Raw genomic sequence first — 14,710 nt, 5'->3', positions numbered from 1 at the left:
AACAGATCTTTGATAGCTTTGTTCCATTACAGCTTGTCTGGCTGTTGTCATTAAAAGTCTATGTTCCATGAGGAAACCAACTCTAGCAACCATGCAATTTTCACACCAAAGTTCAGATTCTTTTGTGGGCCAGATATCTTGAACACCCTTTGGGAACGGAAAAAAAGCAGCTCCACATAAGACACATAATTTCAACTTGAGTGTTTTTAATACCAGTTAGAAATAGTTCCTAATAATGCAGACATGTTTACTTAATAATTCATTTTGCCTTAATTACACAGTAACAAGCTGTCATGATTCCATCCTGCATTATTGAATATGTTCTTGTTAAAATGGATTATTATATCTGCAAAAGATATTTAACTGCAGGAATATATTTTTACACCATCCCCACAGCTTCTTGCTTTATCTGACCAGCAAGTCCCATGTTATGAAAAAGAAGCAGATTTCTGATGCTGAAGAATACCATGATCAAGCCTCTTCACTTCTTCTAGCTGGATCATTGGAAATTTTACTTGTTTTTCAAACCATTTGGCTACAGTGAGAAGCTGCTCCTCCTGGAATGAACGTCCAATGAACTGAAGCCCAACTGGCAAGCCTCTCTCTGAAAGAGCTGTAGGAACACTTATGGCTGGCAGTCCTGAAAGAAAAAAAGATACATGTGCAAAGATGTACTATTAAAACAAATCCAGTTGGAGTCATTTCTGTAACAATTCTAAGAGAATCAGAAAAAAAAAATAATGTAGAGGAAAAAGACTAGATAAAATAATTCAAGTCAATGAACTAAGGATACTGCTAAGTGATCACAAGAAATTAATTAGAATGATTTTTTAAAGACAGCATCCTCTGAAAACATAATCAACTCTCCTTAGAAAGATATTTCGGTCTCTGGAACTTGAATGGATTCATCTTATCTGCAGCCTGCACTCAGATTCAAGGTGTTCCACATTAAACTCGTCTTGAATTTTAAAGCATTTAATAAAAAAATTATCTTATACTTGGTTATGACTGTAAGACGTACAACACAGGGGTGAAATATCTTGATTCTACAGAAGAAGTAAATAGCTGAAGTGAATGGCAGGGGAAAATATAACTGAATTCCTGTCCCTACACACCAGCCATGTTTGCAGCTTGTGTTAGGATGTCATCTTGTGTGCTGCGAGTTCTGTTGTCTTCTTTGATGAATTCCATATATGGTACTGCATCACTCAGAGTGGTAGGAGTGAGTAAAATATCAACACCGCTCCTGAAAACTTTCATAAAGTCACTGGCAATGAGACGTCTGACTTTCTGTGCCTTGATAAAGTAATTCTCATAGTTCCTAGAAAGAAATATAGACGTAAGGATTTCTTAGTTACCATACAAAAGACAAGCACAGTATTCCTTTTGGTTAAAAGACAAGCACTGGTATTTGAATTTTTGATATACCAGAAGCTTAGTCATCAAAAATGGGGTTTATGCTTATACCAATGAAGCTGTCAGAGAAGGAAGAGATGAGGGCATACTGCTGAAGAAACACGGAGGGAAAACAGAACCCTAGTTTACAGTAATTAACTAAAAATTAAAACAACATTTTCATTATGAAACTAAACTATGCATTAAATTTCACTGCAGTACAGCACAGCAAAGCCTAGAAACAATAAGGACTAAGCAGGCCTGGAAAATGGACATTAATCATTTAGGATTCAATCCAGAAAGATACATAAAGCATGCAAAAAAATCCCATCATCTATGGTGGACTCTAAATGGACTTAAAACTATGTATGTGTTTGTAGTACATTTTATCTCTCCCTAACCCTTTTTTCTCATCTAAGTATGCCATCTATGGATTTCTAAACTGCCTTTACACAACCCTGAAGAAGACACAATTGCATCAGCTTTATCTCCACAGCTCCTTTCAACTTCATATGCAGAACTGCTAAATGTGGAATACTTACATTCAGAGTTCAGTTTCAAAAGTAATTGCCATCTAAAACCACAGCTATTAAAAAAAGGCAGGCAAGTGGGATATAAACCACTGCTACATGCCAGAGTGTTTGCACATAAAACAACAACTGAAACTACCCAAGAGCCACTTTGACAGAGTAATCTAAAGATTAAGTTTCTGAAAAACTTCAGTGAAAATTATTATAATCAATAATAGACAGTATAATAGACAAGAAATTGTACCATGAGAATTAGCCCTTTTCCTACAATCATTCCTGAAATCATTCTAGCTGTTAACTTCAGAAAGCCCCTAAGCACCACATCTACTCACGTTTTAAATACGTGCAAGGATGGTGACTCAACCACTTCCTCGGGCAGCCTGTTCCAATTCTTAACAACCCTCTTGGTGAATAAACTTTTCTTAAACCTCCCCTGGCACAACTTGAGACCATTTCCTCTCATCCCATCGCTTGTTACTTGGGAGAAGAGACCAACACCCACCTTGCTACAATCTCCTTTCTGGTAGTTGTAGACAGTGGTAAGGTCTCCCCTCAGCATCCTCTTCTCCAGGCTAAACAATCCCTGTTACCTTAGCCACTCCTCAGGAGACCTGTGCTCCAGCCCCCTCACCAGCTCCATTGTCCTTCTCTAGACATGCTTCAGCACCTCATTGTCTTTCTTGTAGTGAGAGGCCCAAAACTGAACACAGTATTTGAGCATATTGCCTCACCAGCACTGAGTACAGGGGCACGATCACTTCCTGCTAGCCACATCAGCTCTGATACAAGCCAGAATGCTATTGGCCTTCTTGGCCACCTGGGAACAGAGCTGGCTCATGTTCAGTCAGCTGTCGACCAGCACCCCAGATCCTTTTCCGCTGGGCAGCTTTCCAGCCACTCTTCCCCAAGCCTGCAGTGTTGCATGGGATTGTTGGGGCCAGTTGCAGGACCTGAGACTGGGCTCTTGTAACCAGAAGGAGCACACTTGGCAGGAATATCAGCATTCCATAAAAGCGAGTTGTTACATACTGACTGACAACAGTCCCGCTTCTGAGAGCCACTAGGAGTCACGTCTGATGAATACTCTTGCTGACAGAGCTCTTTCTGTAGTGTACTTGCTTTGAGACTGATTACATGACTAATACTTTTGTTAGTATCTGAACAAATTAAGACAGAGAAAACCAGCACTTTTACCAAGATAAATTACAAGTACTGTTAGACAATGATTGAAAAACAACAAAAGAAGTCAAGTTTATCCAGGCACCAGCTTCTCCACATGAGCTGTACAAAACCCTGTCTCCTGGAAAGACATCAGTTCAGTACCTTTGCCAGTGCCTTCCTTTCCCATACAATGAGGCAAAGAGCTATAGTTAATTTAATTACCATATCTTCAGGCTTTCTCTAGAAGACCTCACTAGAATGTACCAGCAGTTTTCCCATGCAGTTTTAATGAGATTAACAGCCACAGAACTTTTTACACTATGACAGTAATGGCTTCAGTATGATTTCAATGTCATACCACAGGATAGATCATTTCTTATCTTAACTAATGGGTGTCAATAATACTCTGGTAGGGGGGAAAAAATAAAAATCACTGAGTTGTTTTACTTACTTAATTCAGGAGGCTTACTGGAAGGCTAAGGGAAAACATTTTCATTAATTATTAACAGTTTACTAGGTATTATATAGCTAAAGCAATAACAACAATAAAAGTATCCATTAGTGTGACGATGAATTTTTTTCATGTCATGATGAGGAATTAATCAACATTTGCTGAAATAATTAGCAAATTTGAGTTTCAAGATGTTCCACTTACTGTTTCAACAAGAAATAGTTTCCTGATAGAATTCTTCCTCTTACAACATCATTAAACCCTTCTCGACGTGTTGCAGCGTACATACTTTCTGTGGACTCGTTCATGTCAGAGCGGTGTCCTGAAAAGAAAAACCAATTTGGAAATTAATAGTTTTTGTAATCCTTAAGACTTAACAACATATGGTAATGTTATACATAGTAATACAATAGCCACTGTTTTCTGCAGTCTGACATGCTACTGTTCAGGAATAATAACAAAGTATATTCTTGTTTTATTACAGAAATATTAAATAGATTTAAGTCCAGACACTTCCGTGTCCAGAAGTGAAACATATTAAAATATGCATTAACTTACTTATTTTTATTTGGACAGGAGTTTTACTCTATTCCATCTTGGAGAAATAACACGGGACTTTCAACCATGAAAAGCACTATCTATCAAGACTACAAAGTTTTAATGGCATCCAGCTATGTTTCAATTGTTTGAGAAGAAATATTTTTTCAAAGGCCTTACCATATTCCAGTCCATCAAATCTGGCCATATTTGATGCCACTTCTGCTGTGCACAGCACATGGTAGCAGACAATCGAGTAACGAGTGTGCGGTAGACTCACTTCAATTACTTTAGCACCTGCATTCTTAAAGAGATCAGCAGCCTTTGACCAGAGAGCCAGAATTTCACTAGAAAGCCCTGGTGCATGATATTCCTTTTGGAAAAACAAGAAGGGGAGTGATTTTACATACTGGTTTACTTCTAATGGCAACCAAAATGCAAATACTCTTTGCTAAAAATACACTGAAGCTATTACTTCACCACGATATGACTTAAAGTACTTATTAAAGCATCTGGCATCTACTAAATATTATACAATCAAGCAATATTAAATTAACAGCATTCAGTCTTCTTATGAACATTATGTTCATCCCAGTAGGACCAACCCACATACCACAGACATGGAATTTCACCGGTTTCTTCTGAAGGAGAAATTACCCAGTTATCCACTTATTTGCCTATTCATGGAGACTATACTGCACTGCTCTGTAGTTTCTGGATAGAAACTCAAAACTCTAATACTAGGGCTCCTGTGAGTGGGAAAGATAAAAGGAAATTATGGCCACAGCACATCAGTGGGAACTGGCATGAAACAAACAAAACATCCCACCAAAGAAGAACCACAATCATGGGGCTGTGAGAAGACTTAGAAGAACTCGGTTCCTGTTAAAGAGCTAAGTTAAATATATTCTATTAAAGTTCTCTATTTTTGAAGATACTTGCTTTACTTCTAAACCACAATATTAGGGCCATAGTACTGTGTGATTTCTGAGTTGTTGTTACCCCAATGTTTAATATATGCATTTATCTGTTTAGGATGATCTGTAGCAGTGGAAAACAACTGTCCAACTGAATAATCAACCAACACCACTAGATCTATCCAAATCTAAACAGCATACAGCAAATTAATTTTCTAGTAATATAGTTTTGCATTCACCAGTGGACATCTCTGTTTACCAAATTAAATCATTCAGTACACCTTTTCTAGCACACAGTCATACTGAGACACAAATCAATAAATGTTATTCATGCTGTCTCTTTGAAGGCAGTCTTTGCTAAATTATAACAGGCAATTAAAAATATGCTGAAGTTCCAAATGCTCTGCTTATGTCCTTATAGTTACAAACACAATTGAATTGTATGCATCAGAAGCCACATCACAGTGTCTTTCAATCCCTATTAGGGCACTGCAAATCACAGCTCCTCGTGCCTCTCAGTTGCCTTTAAAAATTCTGCTTTGTTTTACCACAGTGCCATTTAGACAAGTATCTCAAAGCACTGCACAACCAGCACTAACCTCATTGCACAAGAAGGCACTTAGAGCAACTTGTTTGTAGTTAAGACAGGTGACTGACAAAAAAGCAACAGGGAGAATCAAGAACTGAAGTTCCCCATTTCTTTTCAAACTTCCCAACACTGCTTCCCACAACGATGACAAAATGTTTCAGATGAAGCATTAACATGTGCTCACCACGAACTGCCTGCACAGGCAACAGAGCACATACTACTCTTTTCCAGGAGCTGGTCATACTGTCTTCACTGTTTTAAACTGAGAGAGAATGGGAGGTGGTGGGCAAGAAATAAGTTTTTTGTTAGGTGTCCTATTTGTTGTTTCTGCTCACAATTATTGACCACATTTAAATGTTACCTTTGGAATTCCTATTGACAGCTTGCTGACATCAGTCAAATCTGGCAGTTCAAATGACTTAAAGGTATCCTGAATAGTGGTAGAGTCTTTAGGATCATGTCCAGCAAGTGAACCTGAAATATGACATGACATACAAAGAACAGGAAAATGTACAAGGGGTAGCAAGAATTCAATTTGTTTTGAGACAATATTGTAGACAAAGATGTATTGTAGACAAAGACATAAAAAGTAACAATACCTAGCACAACTGCTGCATCATCCACGCATCTGGTTAGGATTCCTGGTACATCCATGGAGTTCACTAGAGGAATGAGACCATGTCGAGAGATCAGCCCATATGTTGGCTTTAAACCTACTACGCCACAGTGAGCAGCAGGGTTTCTGGTAGATCCTCCTGTGTCTGACCCTAAGGCTCTATGGTTTCAAAAGGATTATCATTAGTAAAATAGTTCAGAACATTTCCAAATAATAAAAATGTATGGCTTTAAGATGAATGGATTTAAAAACATGTGAATTCTCACAGATTAGAAGTCATAATCACACAGCCTAAATTTCAGCCTGCTCCCTATGCCTAAAATTTTTCATCTGTTCTCCTGTTTTTCTTATAGCCTTGTCATCAGGAGAGCCCAGTTCCCTCCACAAAGCAGAGGCAGACAGGCAGAATTTAGGCCATCTGAATATGGCTTGAATATCTACTTGTGTATTCTCAGTTTGTCTGTTCCAATTCTGTGGACTTCAAAAGATAGGTCTCATATGATTTAGAGTACAATCTTCAGACACCGATATCTTCTTCATACAGTTGTCAATGCACTATGAAGCAGCATTTTCCAGTATATGAATAAATAGCAACACAGTACACTTTTTACTCCTAATAACAGGGCACACTTTTCAAAGTCTGGGATGTTTTTCTCTTTCCAAACCTACCAAAGCACAGCATCAGAACACCCAGTTTAGAGTAGCTCAGGTACACTTTTAGAATATGTTTTGGGTTTTTTTTAAGTTGTATAATTTTTTTTGTTCTTTCACAGGTAAAACCTTGTTCTTTCTATACTGAAATTTTTGTTTCAAAAACTGGAATGGAATTGGAAATTCATATTGAAATGAAACCTGGTCTTCTCTTGGTTTTCATAATTTTAACTCAAGCATCATTTAAAAAAAACCCCTTTTCATCCAAATCCTTGCCAAAAATAAATTAAAGTTTACAAGAACATACAGTTTTATTGAAGCAGGAACGTGACTTTTCCCATAGGCATTTGTTACTGAGATTGCTGAATCAATTCAATTAACTTTGCTGAAGTGGAATTTTTTCAAAGCTTTTGTGTTGACAACATCCTCAATTTTTTTACCATTTCTGTGCAGAAAAATCTCACACGGAAAAGACAAAGCAGCATTCCTGATGGTTGAAAGAAACTAATACAGTGGACATATACAATAGGTTAAAATAGGCAAAATAGGCAAAATATCTCCCTGATCTGACAAAGTGCTGAGCAGTGCAAAATGGGAGATCAGCACACCCAGCAACATAAAAGAAGGTGCCAGACTATGTAAGGATCAGGCGATTCTGGCTCGGGAAAAGGACCAGCAGTCCTTGGGAATGGCTGCACTGAGCTCAGTTTCAACAATATTAAAATGTTGAGTGTACTACATCCTAGCAAAAAGCAATGAGAAGAAGAGAGATATGATTTAAAAAAATCATAAGATAAATTGAGTTTTGTATATAAAGACAGTTTTTTAAAAAATGTTACGGTATCAATTCTAGCAAAAAATATTTTAACAATAAAATAGATGCTTATAACGGTCTATGGGTAAACAGGGAAACAGTAATTAAAGAGCATTTTAAATGCTTTCCAGTTAAGAAGATAGTTTCAGTTGTGCTCTATGATATGTGCTGCATTATGTAGCTCTAAAACCTGCATAAAATGAAAGGTGTAAAGTTTTACGGATCAGATTTCTTTTAACAGTTTTACTGGGAAGATAGTATACAGAAAACTGATTTGTTAAATAGTGTGTTGCTATTCCATGCAGATAATAATTGTTATAAAAAAAAAATCCAGCTTGTTTAAATTCCTTTAAAAAAAACAAACCAAAATCCAAAAAAACCTAAAATTGTCTTCGAACTTTCTAAACCAGACAAGACTGTAAGATCTCTGTGGTAAGTACCTGTGTATCCTTTTGTTAACTTAGGGATTTGAAAGCCTTTAGATCCCAAATCTCATGTATTATTACAAAACACTCCTATAAAAACATGGAGGGGAGGAAAGATGACTACACTGTTAGAAATCAAGGAATCTCCTCCTCTGCTGAATTACATTCTTAGCGTGCCTTTGTGGAACACATTTACCGAAGAAGAGAATGTGTCGCAAACCCCTCATTCATTTAAAGTATGTGGGAATAATAATAAAAATGTAATACCTTCACTGCCATTATCATTTGTTTCACACAGCACAAAGTGGTCATATCAGTGCGCTGAGTAACACTCAAAATGAATAAGCCTAGATTTGCTCACATGGATTCACTCTGGCTTCATGTTATGCCACAAATAAACCAGGGATGCTGAAATAAATTCCTGCATGTCAGTACAAATAACCCTCCTACTTCAAACTAGATTATGAGAAAATTATAAAGTTAAAACCTTGCAATACATTTTGAGACATTTAATAAAAAACAATTTTTAAAAGGCTCTTACGCAAAACATGTGAAAGATGACACAGCAGCCGCGCTGCCTCCTGAGCTCCCGCCCGTTATCACCCAGTTAGACTCTTCATCCTCAGAATGGGATTTTGAGGCAGATTTTTCCTTGTACTGTTTTGAATAACTCCAAGGATTTCTGACTGGTCCAAATACCCCGTCCGTACTCCCAGATCTACAACAGTCAGACAGGACAAATACGGACAGAAATGACACACTGCATTCGTTGGTATTTCCTTCTTTATCCAATTCCTCACCCTACACCCTAGCAAATTCAATTTCAACACAAAAAGACCAGTGTATGTAAATCCTTGTGCAGTCAACTTCAACAATGTCAACCAGAACTGTAAAGTTTAAGATGTTTATCCCTTTCTGACACAGAACCTGTACTCATGCCTCTTCCTAATTTCTGCTAATGCCTCTGAAAAGAATGTAATCACAAAACCATAAAACTGATTTAAGCTATGAAACAGTAAAGCTCCAAGTCTTCTTTATAATGAGGATCATCTGGTTTTCTAACTCTGCATTTCGAAAAGGCAAAAGAAGATAACCACAGTCCTGTGGAAACCCATGCTACTAGAGTGGTGGGGAAGGGGAGAACCCTGCAATAGCAGTAACACGCACTTCTCCGTAAATAACTATTACTCACTCTCTAGCCTTCTCCTGAGGCCAGTTTGCTGGTTTAGAGTGCTCAACTGGCTTCTCAGAAACTGGTTTCAGTCAGCTTGTGGTCCCCTAAGTGTGAGTTGCCACCAGGCTTGGGGGCGTGAGGTACTTTCCTCCTTCCTCTCAACCTCTACCCCAGGTTTCCTCTGACTCGAGGGTGCAAATGTTATCAGCCAAATCATCAGACACAGCGGGCAGTTGACACAGCAGCTGAAAACTAACCTTACTGAGACATCATTACTTTTGAGCTGGATCAGCTCCCTGATCAAACTCATGATGCGACCACGTTCCTGCCAGCGTAAGAGATGACGCAAACACACAGACCAGAGATGAGAAGCCAGTGGTGGGATAAGCTTTTTCAGGAGTATCCTGTACTTTAATGAGCTTAGACCAGTTGTAATACTGCATAATCAGTTTTTTCCATGATTTTTCTCTGTTCTTCCTCTCAAGAGTCTCTTTTTGACACAGAAATTACTTTGTTCAAAACAACACAGTAAAAATAATTCGATCCAATCTCTGTTTTAGTTTAGGTAAAACAAAAACAAATCACATATTTTAAATATGTATGTGGTTAGGCACTTTGAAAGCAATTCTAACTCTTTAAGTACAACAGTGTTTTTAATATTGTACATCTTCATGTATGTACTATTTAATTGACTAGAGACAGTCAACAACTGATCAGGTTGCATATTGAATGCAAAAAACTACGCAATGTTATCTCCACCTGAACTACACCGACCAGTACCAAGTCCTTTTTTTGGCAGAATAACTGCAAAATGACAAGAATATGTGCACAGTCTAGAGGGCTGACAGCAAAAAGAACATATGGATACTTGGTCTGTAAAATGAAAGAAAATAAAGAAGCAGCAAAGGGCAGAGTGAAGCCAACTAAAGCCATTGGTAATTAACTTTCCAGATCCAGTAGTTAGAGCCACAGAGACACCCATCCCTAATGGCCTAATGCTGTTCCCTGCTATAGCTTGGCTACCCTCACTGATTTGCTGGAGAATCAATTTGTGAGAGCATTTTCCAACATACTCCTGACAAAACGTCACTGACATTAGCTTAGGCAATTTAAACCATTCCTCTAGATTATCCTGTTTGCAGTAAATCAGGTACTACTCATACAAATTACTCCAGTGGCCGACAGGCAGAGGCAATGACTGCCATCAGGGGCATAATAATTAGCTAAAGGCAATAAACACTAGTAAGGAGAGAGAAAAAGGCAGCTTAATTGCTAACACACTTCTGGATCTGGAAGAAGACTGCTTGTCCTTGGCCTTCTGCAAAGGTTGTACCCACTTCCTCCCACTCAAAACCAGACACAGTCAAACCCTGTGTTCAGAAAACTCAGCATTTATACCATTGATACCACAGTATAAATGCTCAGAGAGAAATTCATGCTAGTCTACATACTTTTCATGGGTTAGTATTCATTATTTTCTAACCTCACAGAAAGAGGAGTTAAGGATAACAGGTAGATCAGAACAGCATGCATCCTATTTAATGTGCAATCACACATTAAAAATAATAAACATCACTCACCCCATTGCAAATTCATCTAGGTTTGTTTTTCCTAAAAGCACAGCTCCCTGATCCAGTAATTTCTGAACTACTGTAGCATTGTAAGGAGAAATATAACCTGAAAACAATCAGAACAATTGAAGAGTGATTGGTGAGATACAGCTGCTTTTTAGAAGTAGCTATACTGAACACTTCAAACCCGTCATTATTTGTGCACAAGAATTGACAGTTCACAGCACCAAAATTTTGCCTCAAAATAACATGAGTAATTTCCAAAATTTAGCAAAAGTAAACCAATTTATAGCTCAGTGATTCTGCATTATAAATTCCTAGAGTGTGAAGCTAAGGCTTCATATAAACAAGTTACCACAAGAGTAGCTAAGTACTGCATTCAGCCAATTTGATGGAACTGTCTAAAACCAGAAGAAACGAGAAACAGCTCTTTAGAGGAAAGTGCTAAACTATCTTGAATTATCTCCCATTACCATGAGATAAAGGAGCACATGGTTAAGCACAAGCTGAAATACAAACTTGCTATCCTGTGATCAAACGTGTGCACCCTTGACCACTTAGACGTTACATAAACTAGGATGAGAACTATAACACTTAAATAAGATCCTTAGGTAGCAACCAACTCCTCTTGTGAATACTGACAGAGGTTTCCCCACTGTCAAAAGGAACAAAGTCAACATCACTCCAAATACCCTCAGCCATAACACTGCAATCAATCACAATGGGTCTAAGAATGTCCTTAAAGGAAAAGCATCTCAGGTTATATAAAATGGCAAAGTTGTATTTCGCTTCTTCTGCTATTAAACCCCCCTACTAAATCAGATTAGGGTTCTGCTAATTTACTTGAGCTATCTTCTACAAAATTCTTTAGTTTTACTTTAAAGAGAGTAAAACAGATATAGGAAATGTTTTCTACATTTGCTTTTACTATTGGAAAATTCCAACGCCTTGAAAATGTCCATGGCATATTAACAGAAACAATGAGCTTAGGAACTTTCAAAAAATTGAAAAAGCCTTACAGAACGCATCTGTACATCAGGAATATAGAGAAAAGAATTGTTAATGCCTACTCTTCCTATAGCCATATGAAAAAGCTACTCAAGTCAATAGCTCTCAACAGAAGAAACCAAAAAAAAAAAAAAAAGACTTTGGATTTTGATAGACAGAACAGCAGCAAACAGTACTGACTGCTCTTGTGCAGACCTAGAAGTAATGTGAAGCAAAAAGTGAAATATAGAACAAATCTATTTTAAGTGTATATGCTATAATAAACATTGTGTCATTAAAAGCCTGTAACTATATGAATAAAGGAGATAATGTGCTTACACAAGAAAAAGTTGCATCTGTAATACCAGATGAGCTTGGCAGAAGAAATTAGATAAACAGGTTTTCTTAAATTAGCTCCCTTGCTTTTTGAAAATATTTAGGTTTCTCAGAAACTCCACTCTATAAACTCCACAAAGAAAAGAAAGAGCTCTGAAATGAGATCTGATTTTACTTTAAAAGCTCTACTGTACCTTTTAGCATGTTTGATGCGCATGTTGTCTCAATGCCCGCTGTATTAAAGTTGTCTTTTACTGAAATAGGAATTCCATCTAAAACACCCAGCGGCTGACCTGCATTAGGAATTATTGCAAAGACAACAGCAATTAAAGCAAAGTGTATATGTATAGCCTTCTCATCAATCATAATTTATTTTACATGTCCCTTCAGGTGTTTATTGGAAGCACGAACACTATCCACTTAGCATTTGATGGTTTTAAGTTACATTTTTGAGAACTACCTTCCATTCTATCTCCAGTGCTGAGCATTCTGTTCATCCCAGACTTCACCCGGCAGAGGAGAGCTCTGCAAATGTGTCTAAGTGCACAAGACAGACAGTTGCTTTTATATAAGTTAGGCATGACAAAGGAGTGCTCATCTCTTCAAATGTGACAACGTAATGCGTATTTCAGCCACAGGTGCCTAAATCTACTCCATCCCTAGGCTGGGAGCCATAAATTGTCTGCCTGATACGCAGTAGGTATGATCTAAAAAAATTACTGAAGCGAAGAAAGTCTTCTCTAAGTGATTGATTCATCCACCATCCAGTAAAAAAAAAAAATTAAATGCCTATGTCAGGAAACAAAACATTTCAGATGGCAATTCTCAAGCTGTCAGAGGACAGCAAGCATTACCCAGAAATGAAAAAAATAAAAAAATTCCCTTTTCTGTCTTCTAGGAAACATAAGGGAAAATGAAGAGGGTAAACCGCTAAATGCTGCAGATGACAGGATTTAATGCTGCTCATCAACTTGCAACTCCAGCTAACAAAGCTGCTTTATTTTCATTTGCTTTCTTAATTTAAAACCTGGTAAACTGAGCTAGATGTTTGTCCACGTCAGCCAATAAGCAAGCAAATGACCAGCGCATCTTCCTGAGCACAGTAACTGCTGTCTACCCAATCAAAATAAACTTCTGAGGGAAAGAAGAGGATAGGCAGCACCATGATCCAAGAAGTGCGGAGCACAATTGATCTACAATCCTTGCCTGGTTTGGTCTAGATTTTGCCTCTGTCTGTTTGACCAAATATGCTCCTGGGTGCCAAGCACACTCTCGGGAGCGTGAGCCCACTGAAGCCACAACCACAACTCTCATTCTGGAACAGCCCAGCCAGCAGCGCAGACAGCTGGTTTAAGAAGAAAACTTGCTTCCTCTAACGCAATGAGTTCCTCCCCAAGGGTTCTCTAACGACTAATGCCAAGCGGGAGTGAACATACCTCTTCTGTATCTTTTCTCCGATTCTTCAGCTTGCTTCAAAGCAGTTTCTTCCGCTACCGTAATGTACGCGTTAAGGAACTTGGTGCTTCTGATGAGAGCAAGACACCTCTGGCAGAGCTGGGTCGGGGTTACCTGTCCTTCCTTCAACGCCGCCGACACCTGCAAGCACACCCCTTTGTCAAGGCACCCTGCTGACAGCACCTGCTTTGGGGTGCGCAGGGCTCAAAGTGCCATCCCTGCCGCTTCAGGAAGGAGCCCGTGGTAAGAGGTCACCATGGCTGCTTCCCACTGCCCTGGGGGACACTGTGAGGGGACACCCTATGCAGCGCATGTTGCAACAGGACGAGGGGAAACAGCCTTAAATCGGAAAAGGGAAGACTTAGATTAGACATGAGGAAGAAATTCTTTACTGCGAGGGCGGTGAGGCCCAGGTTGCCCAGGGAAGCTGTGGCTGCCCCATCCCTGGAGGTGTTCAGGGCCAGGTTGGATTGGGCCTTGGGCACAGCCTGGTCAGCGGGAGGTGTCCCTGCTCACGGCTGGAGGGTTGGAACTGGATGGGCTTTGAGGTCTCTTCCAGCCTAAACCATTCTATGATTCAATGACCTACAAAGGTCCCTTCCGACCCAACCCATACTACGATTCCATGAATTCGTTGCTATTTAGTTGTCTTTCACACGGTTAGGAAATGCTTTGGGCAGCCTGGTCAGCGGGAGGTGTCCGTGCCGGGGTTGGGGGGCTGGAATTGGATGGGCTTTGAGGTCCCTTCCGACCCAAACCATTCTGTGACTCCGTGATTTGGGGACACGGCGAGGGAGGGGTGGATACGGCGGTGGGGGGGGAAGCACTTCTCCGCCCCCCTTGTTTTCTCCCCCCCGCCTCCCCTGCTCCTCTCCTCTTTCTCCACCCCCCTCTTCCTCCGCCCCCGCCCCCGTCCCACCCCGGGCTCGCGAGGCGGCGCGCGCGGCTCACCTCGCGCAGGGAGGCGCGCAGCATCGTTCCCCCCGCACCGCGCGCGCGCGCGCGCCCCGGCGCTCTCGCGCGCGCCCCCTCTCACGCGCCCCCCCAGGGCGCCGCCATCTTCCCCCGCAGCACCGAGCCGCCCCATTGGCGGGGCGCTGC

General features: G+C 39.8%; 1 protein-coding gene across 1 annotated transcript; it reads right to left on the bottom strand.

Moving 5' to 3' along the window:
* Positions 1–189: 189 nt before the first annotated feature.
* LOC138717801 (glutamyl-tRNA(Gln) amidotransferase subunit A, mitochondrial-like) lies at positions 190–14,639 on the bottom strand. Its single transcript, XM_069851644.1, has 11 exons — positions 14,561–14,639; positions 13,591–13,750; positions 12,349–12,447; positions 10,841–10,937; positions 8,628–8,804; positions 6,180–6,355; positions 5,942–6,054; positions 4,255–4,447; positions 3,742–3,859; positions 1,116–1,321; positions 190–640 (listed from the first exon to the last, which is right to left on the bottom strand). Exons 1-11 carry the CDS (start codon positions 14,582–14,584, stop codon positions 429–431), a joined length of 1,575 nt encoding a protein of 524 aa, XP_069707745.1. The 5' UTR covers positions 14,585–14,639; the 3' UTR covers positions 190–428.
* Positions 14,640–14,710: the final 71 nt, after the last annotated feature.

This window comes from Phaenicophaeus curvirostris, chromosome 2 (assembly GCF_032191515.1).
Source record: "Phaenicophaeus curvirostris isolate KB17595 chromosome 2, BPBGC_Pcur_1.0, whole genome shotgun sequence".
NCBI classification, from domain to species: Eukaryota; Metazoa; Chordata; class Aves; order Cuculiformes; family Cuculidae; genus Phaenicophaeus; species Phaenicophaeus curvirostris.
The sequence above is the reverse complement of the archived record's forward strand: the minus strand, read 5'-3'. Positions and strand labels throughout refer to the sequence as shown.